The sequence below is a fragment of the Liolophura sinensis genome, chromosome 6, assembly GCF_032854445.1.
Source record: "Liolophura sinensis isolate JHLJ2023 chromosome 6, CUHK_Ljap_v2, whole genome shotgun sequence".
Classification (NCBI taxonomy): Eukaryota; Metazoa; Mollusca; class Polyplacophora; order Chitonida; family Chitonidae; genus Liolophura; species Liolophura sinensis.
Window position 1 is genome coordinate 73359882 of NC_088300.1, and position 13598 is coordinate 73373479.

Genomic DNA, 13598 nt, shown 5'->3' on the forward strand with positions numbered 1-13598 from the left:
CAATACTACACAAATGGCTTTTGTTAGTCGAGGCAGCCATCTTGAGAATTTTATCCAATCGGTTGCTATCAGATTGCATGGCCTAAGCTGTGATGTAGCCTTTACCCGTTTGCTCCATGAAGTGATATATGATAACACAAAACTACAGCGTAAGACATCATTTTGAGATTATTTACAGAGACTTTGTTACATATATCCGAAGGGCCATTTCACAAAGTCTTGTGGGGCAGGTCTGTATTATTTACAGACCACCACAGACATAAAATCAGTTGATTTACACGCCGTGTAATATTCACCAATGTTATCACAAATTATGTCAGGTAGCAGCATACCGTCTCAGCCCAAACAGAATTCATCTCCTCAAATTCATTTTTTGTTGTTCATTTTAATTTTTGGTCAGCAGTTTCTAAATAACAAATATAAGAGTCAGCAAAAAATTCATTAGGGATGCCAAAGGTTTATGGGAATGAGAAGACAGAACCTCTTCGGACATCATCTCTCCCTAAAATTAATTAAAGATGTTATGATTTCTCAGTTTTCTTTTATAAAATACAGCGAAATTATCAGAAGACCCTGTTCAAGCCAAGATGCTTTCTCTGACATCTGCAATAACAAGGTCAGCACTGCTTTCATCTTAGAAGCCAGCGCCACAAAATTAACGCATAACATCCAGCAACAGCAGAATGCCAGGATTAACCTCAGTGGTACTTAAATTTATGGATCATGAATCCAGTTGCACAACAATCCTTCTGTAATTTTCTAAACTTTTAATTGGGGTCAAAATCACCAGCACAACTCCTCTGGAGGCTAAGACCTAAAAAGAAATATCCCGATCTACAGTTAGGCTATTGAAACAGTCACGGAGTTCCTTGTAAATGATAATAGTAGGCCGACTGTATCAACAGTTCAAGGAAGAAATATTCTTCCAGTATGTCCAATTTCCCAGAAAACTATATTTGTCATATGGACCTTTCATCTGTCATAGGCTACTGCTTAGACTATGATACGGAAAATACCTTCAACATTAGAGAGCTAGAGTATATGTTACGTCACATTGCCCTTGATAATGGAGACATGCTGAAGACAAAGTTTCACTGAACTTTTACTGGGTTGAAAAAAAATCTAAAAAAATGTGCATTCCTTGTTTAAGATACTTTGAATGGTAGTCTTTCAGTGGACATAAACATTAGTCAGGTGCTGTCTTTTACTTTAAATGAACATGTTTGCTATCAAGTACGTGTATTGTACATACCACACTGGAAGTTCCGTGGGACAGAGATATCCCAGTTTCGTGTGCTCAGGCAGGTCAGGTTCACACTGGGCGGCTCTCCTGGTGGATGCCTTACAAAACCTGTCTTACAAGACAATACAGCGTATGTGTGCGTGTATCGCGGGTGAAAAAGGTCGCTGACATTCCACTCCGTGTTTTCTGGCAGTTCAATCATGTCACATGCTGAAAAAGGAAATACTGGAAGGATAAATTTGCCTTTATTATTAATGAGCATGTACTCTTTATCTTTACCCCATGTCCATTTAGCCTTAATGAGATGGGTGTGACTGCTGACAGAGCTGTATGTGATGGGAGGAAACCAGGCAGAGCCCGGGGAAACAACCATCTGCAGGTCGCTAAAGACCCCCCCACATACGACCAAAGAGGAAGCCAACTTGAGCTGAACTTGAACTCACAACAATCGCATTGGTGAGAGGCTTCCTGGCTCACTATACTGAACTGGGTACGAACTGAGCAACAATCAGATAAGTGCATCATAAAATCAGGCTGCTTACTTGGAGGTTTTCCTCTGACATAGCACCATAGAACATCATTTTTAGAAAATGTAGGGTTTTGGTCAACACACTGTTGTTGAAAATCTTTTGATTGTTGAAGGTCCTCATTAAGACAGAAGAGACACCAGCTGTACATCCCGTCATCTCTTTTGTACAGGTCGTGACTGGAAAAATGAATATGAGAAACAAACCTGAAGTAAACTGATCAACCAACAGATGGTACAACCAACTTACAAAATGAGCTGCTTAATTGTACCTACATGTAAATATCAAAGCAAAATATTGTTCAATATATGTTCAAAGAAATTTCAGGTAAAAACAGTATCAGAGGTTTTTCTCATCAATTTCTCAAAATTAAAGAAAACCTAAATTTTGTATTGAGTTTTTATTAAAAACACTTGAGTTTAGTTTCTTTTCTTATTGTTTTTGCACTTCAAAAGTCATGGGCCACAATGAGCATCAACTGTTGCCATCGTCAAATAATGTGGCAACTGTGTGATTTTGTTGGCAGTTGAGACAAACCAGATAGAGTCCCTGTTCATACAGTCACCATGGGTGGGAGATAATAGCTATGGAAATGTACATTACGCATTTATCTCAACCCATAATTTAGTAGCAATAACTGAAAGCATACATGTAGGTACAAGGTTTTGCTGTTACAATGATACTGAACAAAAACACTGACTGTGAGGTCAAAAATTCAGTGGTTCTATTGTGCATTTGATAAAAACAAAAAATAACAAATTAAGAACTCACATGGAATCTTGGGCATTCACTTGCATTAACACCTAGAAAGACAAAAGCACTTTGTACTTACTCAACAAAATATATCTCTGTGTACATGCAGTATTATTAAGGCCACGTCACTTTAAATTTTTCCTTTTAAGTTGTGTATGTATGGGGTTTAACATCATATTATTAACAATTTTTCAGTCGCAAGGAGTCATCAGGTGTGTGTTCACATATTGTGTTTTCTTGTGGCAGGGCAAGTCCACTGAAATATCATGCCGAAGACACCAGACATGACACGCTGCCATGTGACACCTTAAAGACACTGCAAACCATTAGGCCACTGAAGCGGTCAGCTTAATGGTAAGAATAAATCTTTTTTAAATCTTGGAGGAAAGTACAAAAATAAGGATAGTATTTAATCATCATCAAAGTTTGAGGAAATGTGCACTACCCCAGATATGTGTATGTGATCCGAATGGTTTGAAAAAGAAGGAAAATTATAACTACAGGGAAAAAAATGCAGTTGAGTATGGCCCTTGACCAATGCAGTCTAGTGATTGAAGCCACATGTGTGTCCTCAGAGGACGAATATGGCCTTTGACCAATGAGGTCTAGTGACTGAAGCCACATGTGTGTCCTGAGAGGACGAGTATGGCCCTTGGCCAATGAGGTCTAGTGATTGAAACCACATCTGTGTCCTCAGAGGACAAGTATGGACCGTGGCCAATGAGGTCTTTTGATTGAAGCCACATTTGTGTCCTCAGAGGACCAGTATGGCCTTTGACCAATGAGGTTTGGGGGATTGAAGCCACATCTGTGTCCTCAGAGGACGAGTATGGCCCTTGACAAATGAGGTCTGGTGATTGAAGCCACATCCGTGTCCTCAGAGGATGAATATGGCCTTCGACCAATGAGGTCGGGTGACTGAAGCCACACCTGTGTCCTCAGAGGACGAGTATGGCCCTTGACCAATGAGGTCTAGTGATTGAAGCCACATGTGTGTCCTCAGTGGACAAGTATGGCCCTTGACCAATGAGGTCTGGTGACTGAAGCCTCACCTGTGTCCTCAGAGGACGAGTATGGCCCTTGACCAATGAGGTCTAGTGATTAAAGCCACATCTGTGTCCTCAGTGGACAAGTATGGCCCTTGACCAATGAGGTCTGGTGACTGAAGCCACATCTGTGTCCTCAAAGAACGAGTCTGGCCTTTGACCAATGAGGTCTAGTGACCTCAGAGGACAAGTATGGTCCATGACTAATGCAGTCTAGTGATTCAAGCCACATGTGTGTCCTCAGAGGACGAATATGGCCCGTGGCCAATGAGGTCTAGTGACTAAAGCCACATCTGTGTCCTCATAGGACGAGTATGGCCCTTGACCAATGCAGTCTAGTGATTGAAGCCACATGTGTGTCCTCAGAGGACAAGTATGGCCCGTGACCAATGAGGTCTAGTGACTAAAGCCACATCTGTGTCCTCATAGGACAAGTATGGCCCTTGACCAATGCAGTCTAGTGATTGAAACCACATCTGTGTCCTCAGAGGACAAGTATGGCCCTTGACCAACTTACATTTCGTGCTATCAGAGTAAGACAAAAGCTGTACAGGAAGATGAATTTGTATGCCCTGTCATAATATGTCATAACACAATGCACGCAGTGCATTCTGGCTGCTCAGGTAGTTCCCTCCAGCATTCTATTCATACATGTCAACATATGACTTTGACTCCACTGATTACACCCTGCTCTGAGCAGATTTCCTTTTCCTGTAAAGACAAAAGAAACAAAAAATTGATTTAATGCGTTTGTTTAATAGGGTTTAATAGGGAATTACCTCCCTTGGAGTCACTCTGCTATTTAAATGGTGCATTTTTAGGAGCAAGCTTAGGTGGGACCTTTCAAGGTGGTTAATGGCCAGTTTCGATGTTAAAACGGCATAAGCTATCTGAAGACCTATCACCAAGACAGATTTTGATTTTGTAAAGTGATTTGGAAAGAATAAATATTTGTTTAAAGCCATTTGGAGGAAATTTAAAAATCCCCAATGAAATACCTGTACACATAGTTTACAGCGTACACCAAACTCAGATATGTATATCTGACATAGAAAGCATAGAAAAGACTGAAGTGAGTCTGCCACTTAAGGTGGCTGATGTCATGTTTTCCAGCAATCTGCTGGCTGAAAAACAGTAGCAACTGTCATGACATAACCTTCATCATGCATAATTTGTTCGCTAGGTTATGTCCCACTTTGTGGCTACTATTGTATAGCAAGGTATATGTATAGCAAGGGAGGCCTACTGACCGATTAAATCGTCCACTTTCAAGAGCAGGATATTTGATCGACCAAATCACAGACTTTGCTGGACTGAATGAACTTGGACTTTCACAGCTGAAGTCCAGCACTCTACCAAGTGAGCCAAAGGAAAATTCCTGCTTATAGCTACTCATAGTATAAGCAATGGAAAAGTCTCATTACACTTAACACACGTATATAGTTTTAATGACTAGGCCCAGTGTAGCCCTATGCCACTAATGTGTGGTTCAGCAGTTCAGGGAAGTTTTTTCTCATGAGGTTGTTCTCCCAAGTCAAACAACCCACTGTTACTCATCAGCCAAGGTTCGTCAATGTAACACACATAAGGCCGTTCTCCAAGTTAAACAACCCACTGTTACTTATCAGCCAAGGTTCGTCAATGTAACACACATCAGGTCGTTCTCCAAGTAAAACAACCCACTGTTACTCATCAGACAAGGTTCGTCAATGTAACACACATCAGGTCGTACTCCAAGTCAAACAACCCACTGTTACTCATCAGCCAAGGTTCGTCAATGTAACACACATCAGGTCGTTCTCCAAGTCAAACAACCCACTGTTACTCATCAGACAAGGTTCGTCAATGTAACACACATCAGGCCGTTCTCCAAGTCAAACAACTCACTGTTACTCATCAGCCAAGGTTGGTCAATGTAACACACATCAGGTCGTTCTCCAAGTTAAACAACCCACTGTTACTCATCAGACAAGGTTCGTCAATGTAACACACATCAGGTCGTTCTCCAAGTCAAACAACCCACTGTTACTCATCAGCCAAGGTTCGTCAATGTAACACACATCAGGCCGTTCTCCAAGTCAAACAACCCACTGTTACTCATCAGCCAAGGTTCGTCAATGTAACACACATCAGGCCGTTCTCCAAGTCAAACAACCCACTGTTACTCATCAGCCAAGGTTCGTCAATGTAACACACATCAGGTCGTTCTCCAAGTCAAACAACCCATTGTTACTCATCAGGAAAGGTTCGTCAATGTAACACACATCAGGTCGTTCTCCAAGTCAAACAACCCACTGTTACTCATCAGCCAAGGTTCGTCAATGTAACACACATCAGGTCGTTCTCCAAGTCAAACAACCCATTGTTACTCATCAGCCAAGGTTCGTCAATGTAACACACATCAGGTCGTTCTCCAAGTTAAACCACCCACTGTTACTCATCAGACAAGGTTCGTCAATGTAACACACATCAGGCCATTCTCCAAGTCAAACAACCCACTTTTATTAATCAGCCAAGGTTCGTCAATGTAACACACATCAGGCCATTCTCCAAGTCAAACAACCCACTGTTACTCATCGGATATTGTCCCGCAATGTAACACACATCAGGTTAGCCTATCTTGATGTGTTATGATGAATATCAAAATTTCAAAATAGCACACTGCATGGCTCTGCATCTCCAAGTGCCTGGCTCTTTTGTCCAGCTTCAACTGGCCTGATATCGGACCACTAATCTGTATTGTTTACTATACCAAGTAAAGACGTCATCACAGTGTAGGCACTCACCACTACTGACAGTCACCACTACTGGCACTTGACGACAGGCCTACTCTCCTTAGTACTAGCCAAAAGTACTTTATAATTATGATTCGCGTTCAAATATCGAAAAATCAACTTATAATTGTTGTTGAAGCCTTCAATGCGATATTTTAACCCTTTCTAGATAAATATAACAAGACATAAACGTACCTGACCAAATGACAAAGTAAAAGAAAGCCAACAAGTCGGTCCTGCGTACACTTATTACTTCCTCGTGAAATAAGGGGACATGCTTCCGGTGCTTGTTGAAAGCGAGGCTCAGGGGAATCCCCTCTCGACGTAGGCGATGCAACAAAGTTGAACGATTTGACATGTCACACACGAGGCAAACATGTGTATATAAATCCCTCCGACGTGGAGTCTTTATGGGTAGGCTTACATATTATGTGTTTTCTAGTAGCAGGGGGAGTCCATGCCGACGAAGTGCTGTCACCACTGAGTTAAGTATCATATACCGAAAACACCAGACATGACACCCTGACGCAGTCACATTATCCTGACACCGGGCGAATCAGTCACGTTTCTTTTCTCTACTTGACCTCTCAGTGCTGAGAGCCAAACGAAGCAGCAACAAATTCCATTTTAAAAGTCTTTGGTGTGAACCGACCTGGGTTTGATCTCTGGTGTCCGACTTCGAGGCAGACGCCTTAGCCATCCGGCCACCGAAGCGGTCTGTTTCAATAGAAACCCCCATGACTCGATCCGTGAGTGAAACGGAATGACTACTGTATTGTGTTCACATCGTTTGAACATTCCATTCCAGTTAGTTGTCGTTGGAACCAGGACCTTGACATAGACGGAACACATTAATCGGAAACTAGTTGAGCTCAGTATTAACCTATATTCCAAAAATAAAATCATCATCCGAAGCGCTTCAACTACCACTGCATGCAACAACGTCGTTGAAACTTCTTATTTCACTCTGAGATATTTATTTATTTATTTATTTATTGGATTGGCGTTTTACGCCATGCTCAAGCAGTTTTCACTTACACGACGGCGGCCAGCGTATTTTGGTTGGAAGAAATCTTGTAGATCCACGATATACATAGCACTTGGATGGAAGGTACCTGAATGATATCACATATGAGTTTTGGTAAAGCTTTGTTATAATGTTTATATCCCCAAATGCATGTACATTTAATCTGGATTTAAATTAAGAACGTAGAATATTCCCCATACAACAGACAGGGGTTCGCCATCAGACCGCTAGATGCCTCAATGTTAACCTAACAGACAGTTGCCTACACTTACTTGTAATTCTGACATATGTGAATGCATTGGCGTTATCAAAGCATGTGGCAATATATTGGAATTGAACAAACATAATATTCAGCAATGCCGTTTACCTATATTAACACTTAACAATGCCGTATGCCTGTATTAACACTCAGCAATGCCGTATACCTGTATTAACACTCAGCAATGCCTATATTAACACTCAGCAATGCCGTATACCTTTATTAACACTCAGCAATGCCGTATATCAATATTAACACTCAGCCATACTGTATACTTATGTTAACACTCAGCAATGCCGTATACCTTAACATTCAACATTAACATTCAACAACACTGTATACCTATATTAACACTTAGCAATGCCGTATGCCTATATTGACACTTACAAATGCCGTATACCTTTATTAACACTCAGCAATGCCGTATGCCTATATTAACTCTCATTTAAACAACCTGGTGTGGAAATCTGCTTTCACAAACCGCAATGACTCGAAACTATGGATATCTGTTATCGACGAGTTCGATCACGGTCAAGGGTCACGTGTAGAAAAATAGCCGTTAAATTCATTAAAAAAACACGTGCCGGTTCATTACCTAAGCCTATATCGGCAAATGCAGAGTAATTTTAGGAATCAGTGTGATGCCTAAGGGAAAATCTGTTAATGACGGTACATCGATATTTACATTTAGGGAAGATGGTCGACTTAGCAGTATATTGACAATCTCGTGAAAATCTTAATCCAGTCTTCCTGTGGCTGGCTGTACGTGTACAAAGGTTATCTTGAGGTCGATCTCGAAGGTCGCTCGAAAGTTTTTAATTCATGTCGACCATGAAACTCCGAAAGTCCGTACTTTTTTTGCCCTACATTTTTCCTTGTATTTTCTGCCTGCAGTTTACAATGTGCTCGTTTGATGTTTAGTAATGAACTTTCATAGAGGTTATTCTATTCGGCATGTTGCGTGTATAAGTGTGTAAACTCTCTGTGAGTTTAGGTCTAACTCACGCTGTCTTCATCTCCAACCGTAGGCCTGCGTGGAAAGGTGTCCTTCAAACTTCATGCTGTCCTTCAGGCCTTCCCACGTACGACCAGAGAAGAAGCCAGCATGAGTTCAGCATTAAGGGGAAGTGCAACGACTGGTTGACCCGTATCAGTATAAGGGCTCGGGTGAGGCAGCTTACTTGCCTTCGGCAAGTCGTCTCATGGAGACGCTCTTGATAAGGTGGGAAGGCCTGGCAGCAATGCCAGTATGGTCGCGGGTTTCCCTGAGGCTCTGCCCGACGTCATCCCACCATAATACTGGTCGCCGTCGTGTAAGTGAAATATTTTTGAGTACGGCGAAAAACACAAATCAGTTAAATAAATAGATCAAATGGTCGAAGGTTTTATACCAAGCCCATTTCAAGCCCAAATGAGAGAATCATTTAACTGACAGACAGTTAGGTGAAACATTTTTGCATGCATGGAGATATACAATAGTCAGATAATATACATCCGTGTTTTCTGTATTTGACAACAACTTTATGAGCAAAGGGTTTACCGCCGATACACCTGTGCGGTAAGTTAACTGAAATACTGGCAATGCAAAAGTGTGCAACATGGAGATTAGCGACGACATTGTGGTATATATGGTCATATGTAACCGATGAAATCCGGAATACAATACAACGACCCCCCCACCCCCACCCCCACCCCCACACACCACGACTAATGTAGAATAAAAGGTAAACAACAATGCTGTGATGTTAATAACGGTTTATTAGACGTCACTTTTACAGAATCACTCAAAAATGATGTTATTGCATATAATAAACAATAACATGAAAACAATGCAATACAAAGGCTCTACCCAAACAACATCGATCTATGCATCAGTACTCAGGCAACTGAAACGGACATGCACTTGCCTTTGTTTTATTTTCAGCATGGGGATATACACATATGTATGCAACACACACTGCTAACTGGAACGTTAATATATTGCACAGACGAATAGACAACAATTATATTCCGGATAGTAGATTACAAAATAGACGTCGATACCACGAGGCTCTGTGGTTACTATGACTATTTTTAAACATCGAAATATCTATTTGATTGGTGTTTTACGCCGAACTCAAGAATATTTCACTTATACAATGGCGGCCAGCATTATGGTGGGAGGAAACCAGGCACAGCACGGGGAAAACCCACGACCATACGCAAGTTGCTCGCAGAAATTCTTATGTACGGCGGGAGAGGAAACCAGCATGAGCTGGACTTGAACTCACAACAACCGCATTGATGAGAGGCTTCAGGGTCATTACGCTGCGCTGGAGCAAAAACCAACTGAGTCACGGAGGCCCCAACATCGAAATGAAAATCTTAATCGTAATTATACCATAAATATTCGTGTATTAGATTTATATATATATATATATATATATATATATATATATATATATATATATATATATATATATAAAATGTTAAAAGGCTGCCCCCATTGTTCGTGTATATAACCTTGATATACGTCATATTTGCATGATGGTAAGTGTCAGACGATGGTCTTGAGGCCGATTGCAAATACCCTCTTACACTGGTCGTAAACATCTTATCTTCAACCAATAAGATACCATAGGATTCCCTAGGAAAGTTTTTTAGTAACTCACCGGGAATCACTGACTGACATCGTATACTTAATGAATGTACAAACTGTTGAATATGTCGTGAAAGAAATGTCAAATACATATAGCGACTGGAAGAGAAACCCCGTTGCATGTACGTTTAGGTTACACTGACTGTTGGATGTTTCTATTTCACCTGTGTTATGAAGACAGGTCGATGTTCCGGGTTGGAAGATGAAAAATGGCGCACGAGATCAAGGACGAAAGACTCTCGGCTTATGAAGTTTTCTAACTTGTTAGACAACTCCTGGAAAATCTTTTGGATCTTTCCGTCGTTGCTGAGACCTACTGACCCGTAAAACACCTTTAATTCTTCAAAAGATATCTGCCCGTCGCCATTTAGGTCCATACTATCAAACAGGTCGCTGGCCCATGCGCGGAGCAGCCGGGCGTAACTCTCCGTGTCTCGACAAAATTCGGCACAAGTAGTTATCCAACGGTCTTCGTTGACTTGTACCAAAGGGTCTGGCTGAAGATATTTAATCCATTTCACCCATTCTTGTCTGGTCTGGGCAGCTTTCTCAGGTGAAGCACCGGTCTTCATGGAGATATAATCTGCAATTTGCTCAAGATCCTGCTTTGTCATCAGACCATCGCCTGAAACGTCAAAGAACTGGAAAGCCAATTTCCACTTGTCAACCATAAACTGAGGGTACTCTGAGGCCATATTTCTGCAAACATAAAAGGAGTTAACCACCTTTGTCAAGTGTACCAGTATAAATTGAAAAATATGTGTGAATAATATTCGCGATATATTTGGATACATTTTCAGGTATAAATATGTTTAATTGAAATACGGCGTAGAACCTTTTCCACCTATATTCAATTGTGCCCTTATACACATTTCGTGGACACACAGTGACAATCATTAAACTAATGTACATGTTTTATATTACTCCATATGTGGTTCTTTGCTAGCTAGTTGACCTAAAGTGTTCTCCTTGTCACTACCGACAGGCTCCAGCACTGAGGTCAAGAGCTCGCATCGACCTGTGCTGGGTTTGACTACGTCTGGAAGTTTTGCCAGGAACCCTGTGATAGCTTACTCCGCGCTCGCCGGCTTCATTCATCCATAGACCTGACCAAGTCTTACACAGTTAGGTGAAATTCTTAGTTGAATGTATCGCTCAACACCAAAACACCATTATTGCTTTATTAATCTGAAAACTTTAGGTCTGTTTCCAGTGTGGGATTATCATGTGCTTTAAAAAGCCGAAATATTCCGCTTGACTGAAACTATGTTAAGGCAACGGCCGTGAGAATATTAGAAATACATGTAAAATATTAAAACCCGGTAAAATACGGGCAGTTGTTAAGAAACACTGAAATGAAGTATAGAGCCTTTGTCAGATGAAAGGGCATTAAACATTGTCCATAAATAGTTTTAAATCATCAGATTGTATGGAGGGTATCAGTTACATCACCTCCATATTTTCTTTTGGACATAGTTCGATGCAAAACCATTCGGCGAATGCAATCATACATCATCATGTGTATAGACCTATGCATGTGACGTCAGTGGTCGCATGATCCCAACATGGCTAGAAAAAGCCACCGTAGAATCAAAAGTTTCAAATGCATTTTGCTATAAATAAATACATAAGTAAATAAATGGAACTATTTTAAGAGGCCGTGTTTAATGGTCTTTCACGTGACACATACTTCAAGATAATGTTTTCTTTGCCTTTAACTTTAAAACTGAAAGTGGGTCTACTGTGTGATTCTCGAGAGTCTTCGTGAAAATAATCAGTGATGAACAAGGGCTATATGCACATATAGGTTACAGTCAATCTTACCTGCTTACAGAAAATTTGAAATACTCAGCGAGGAGTTCAAATGGCTTCTTCCAACTAGATACACAGGACTTGACCAGTGGCAAGGAATAGTTGAGGGAATAGTCTTATATAGTCTACAGTTATAGATACATGCACACTTACAATGGCCAATTGAAACGAAAATATTTAAATCGAGTTCGAGTGTTTATATATAAGTGGAACGGCTCCGAAGAAGGTCATGTGTACTGACCTGCCTCGGTCTGATGATTTTCCGAGCGTATAGCGAACATGCTATGTTCCTGATATGTAGAATGATCGTGAAACCTGAATACCCTTACAGATATAATCCCTCAATATATTCCTAACTATATTCGACTGTAAAGTTTATAGTTCCGCGTGTGGTATAGCCTGTATTAAGTGGAATTTAGAGTTACCACCCTATACATATTCGGAAATATCTCGAAACTCGATTAATACTTTTTACCATAATTAAAAACGGCTACATGTTTGTGACTAGTGATACACCTAAATATGCTTTCCACATATAAACAATAATAGAACCCACACAAAGACTTGGCGATTGAAGTAAGAATATGATGGGACTAATAGGTTATAATATCTTTTAATCATAAAAAAAGGCTACTAAAATTGTCTTTGATCAAGAAAGGTTGTTTTCCATCTAGATTAAAGAGTATAAATACCTTAAAAGGGACAATTCAGATTGAAATTTACAAATCTAATATCTAAGCTGGATATGCAGCTGGTGTATTGTTTTTCTATTAGTTTCACAGATGTAGGGAAATGGGTTATTAAAAGTTATATGAATGTAACTGACTTTGTCACATAAAAGGTAACAGACACAGGCTTCGGTCGGTTTTTTAACAGCTGTTAACGATAGAGGGAGACGTGTCACGCACGCGCAACTGACAGCAATAACCGCCTAGTCCAGTATACCTGTCAATCATCAGGTCGAGCGCCTGGACTAACGATCGCTATGAAAGTCAGAGCTAGGTAAGGATCGACAAAGTATATAAAAGACGTAGGAGTGGTAAGATTTATTTAGGAAAGATGTGCAGTATTAGCCTGGTCTGTCGCAACTAATCCGAGTTTTACTCTAGCGAATGTTTCCATATTGTTGATGGAGAGGAGACCTATACATTTAAAAGAGAAGACACTAGACTGAATGTAAATCTATAAAGTATCCGAAACCAAGTTCAAAAGCAAACTTTTTTTATTTCTGTGTGGTGTTGCATAAACGAGATATCGCATTCAAAGTCAGTAAAATGGTTGAGATTGTGAAAATAGAATGTGCTGCCATGTTAACCAGTCAGGCGCGAGTTATTTCTATAGCACAGGAATGCACCTGTTTCGGCAGGCGTCACCCGAATACTGTCTTGTCATCAGCCTGGGGTACATCGTATTTCGGGTTTCTGTAACATGGCGCCTCCCATGGGTCCATCATGATTCCAGATTAAAAGTTGATTTACAGAGTTACGGTGTTCCTCAGAACAAAACTGCAGTAGCCGTT

At 40.6% G+C, this 13598-nt stretch overlaps 1 protein-coding gene and 1 long non-coding RNA gene across 2 annotated transcripts; both read right to left on the reverse strand.

Annotated features, from left to right (window-relative positions):
• Positions 1 to 1781: 1781 nt before the first annotated feature.
• On the reverse strand, positions 1782 to 6605 carry LOC135466132 (uncharacterized). The gene is made up of 4 exons (XR_010444094.1): positions 6539 to 6605; positions 4087 to 4280; positions 2542 to 2573; positions 1782 to 1949 (listed from the first exon to the last, which is right to left on the reverse strand). It is a non-coding gene; the product is annotated as an uncharacterized LOC135466132 (long non-coding RNA).
• A 3817-nt stretch (positions 6606 to 10422) lies between these two features.
• Positions 10423 to 10962, reverse strand: LOC135467544 (luciferin-binding protein-like). The gene has a single exon (XM_064745315.1). It carries the CDS (start codon positions 10960 to 10962, stop codon positions 10423 to 10425), a length of 540 nt encoding a protein of 179 aa, XP_064601385.1.
• Positions 10963 to 13598: the final 2636 nt, after the last annotated feature.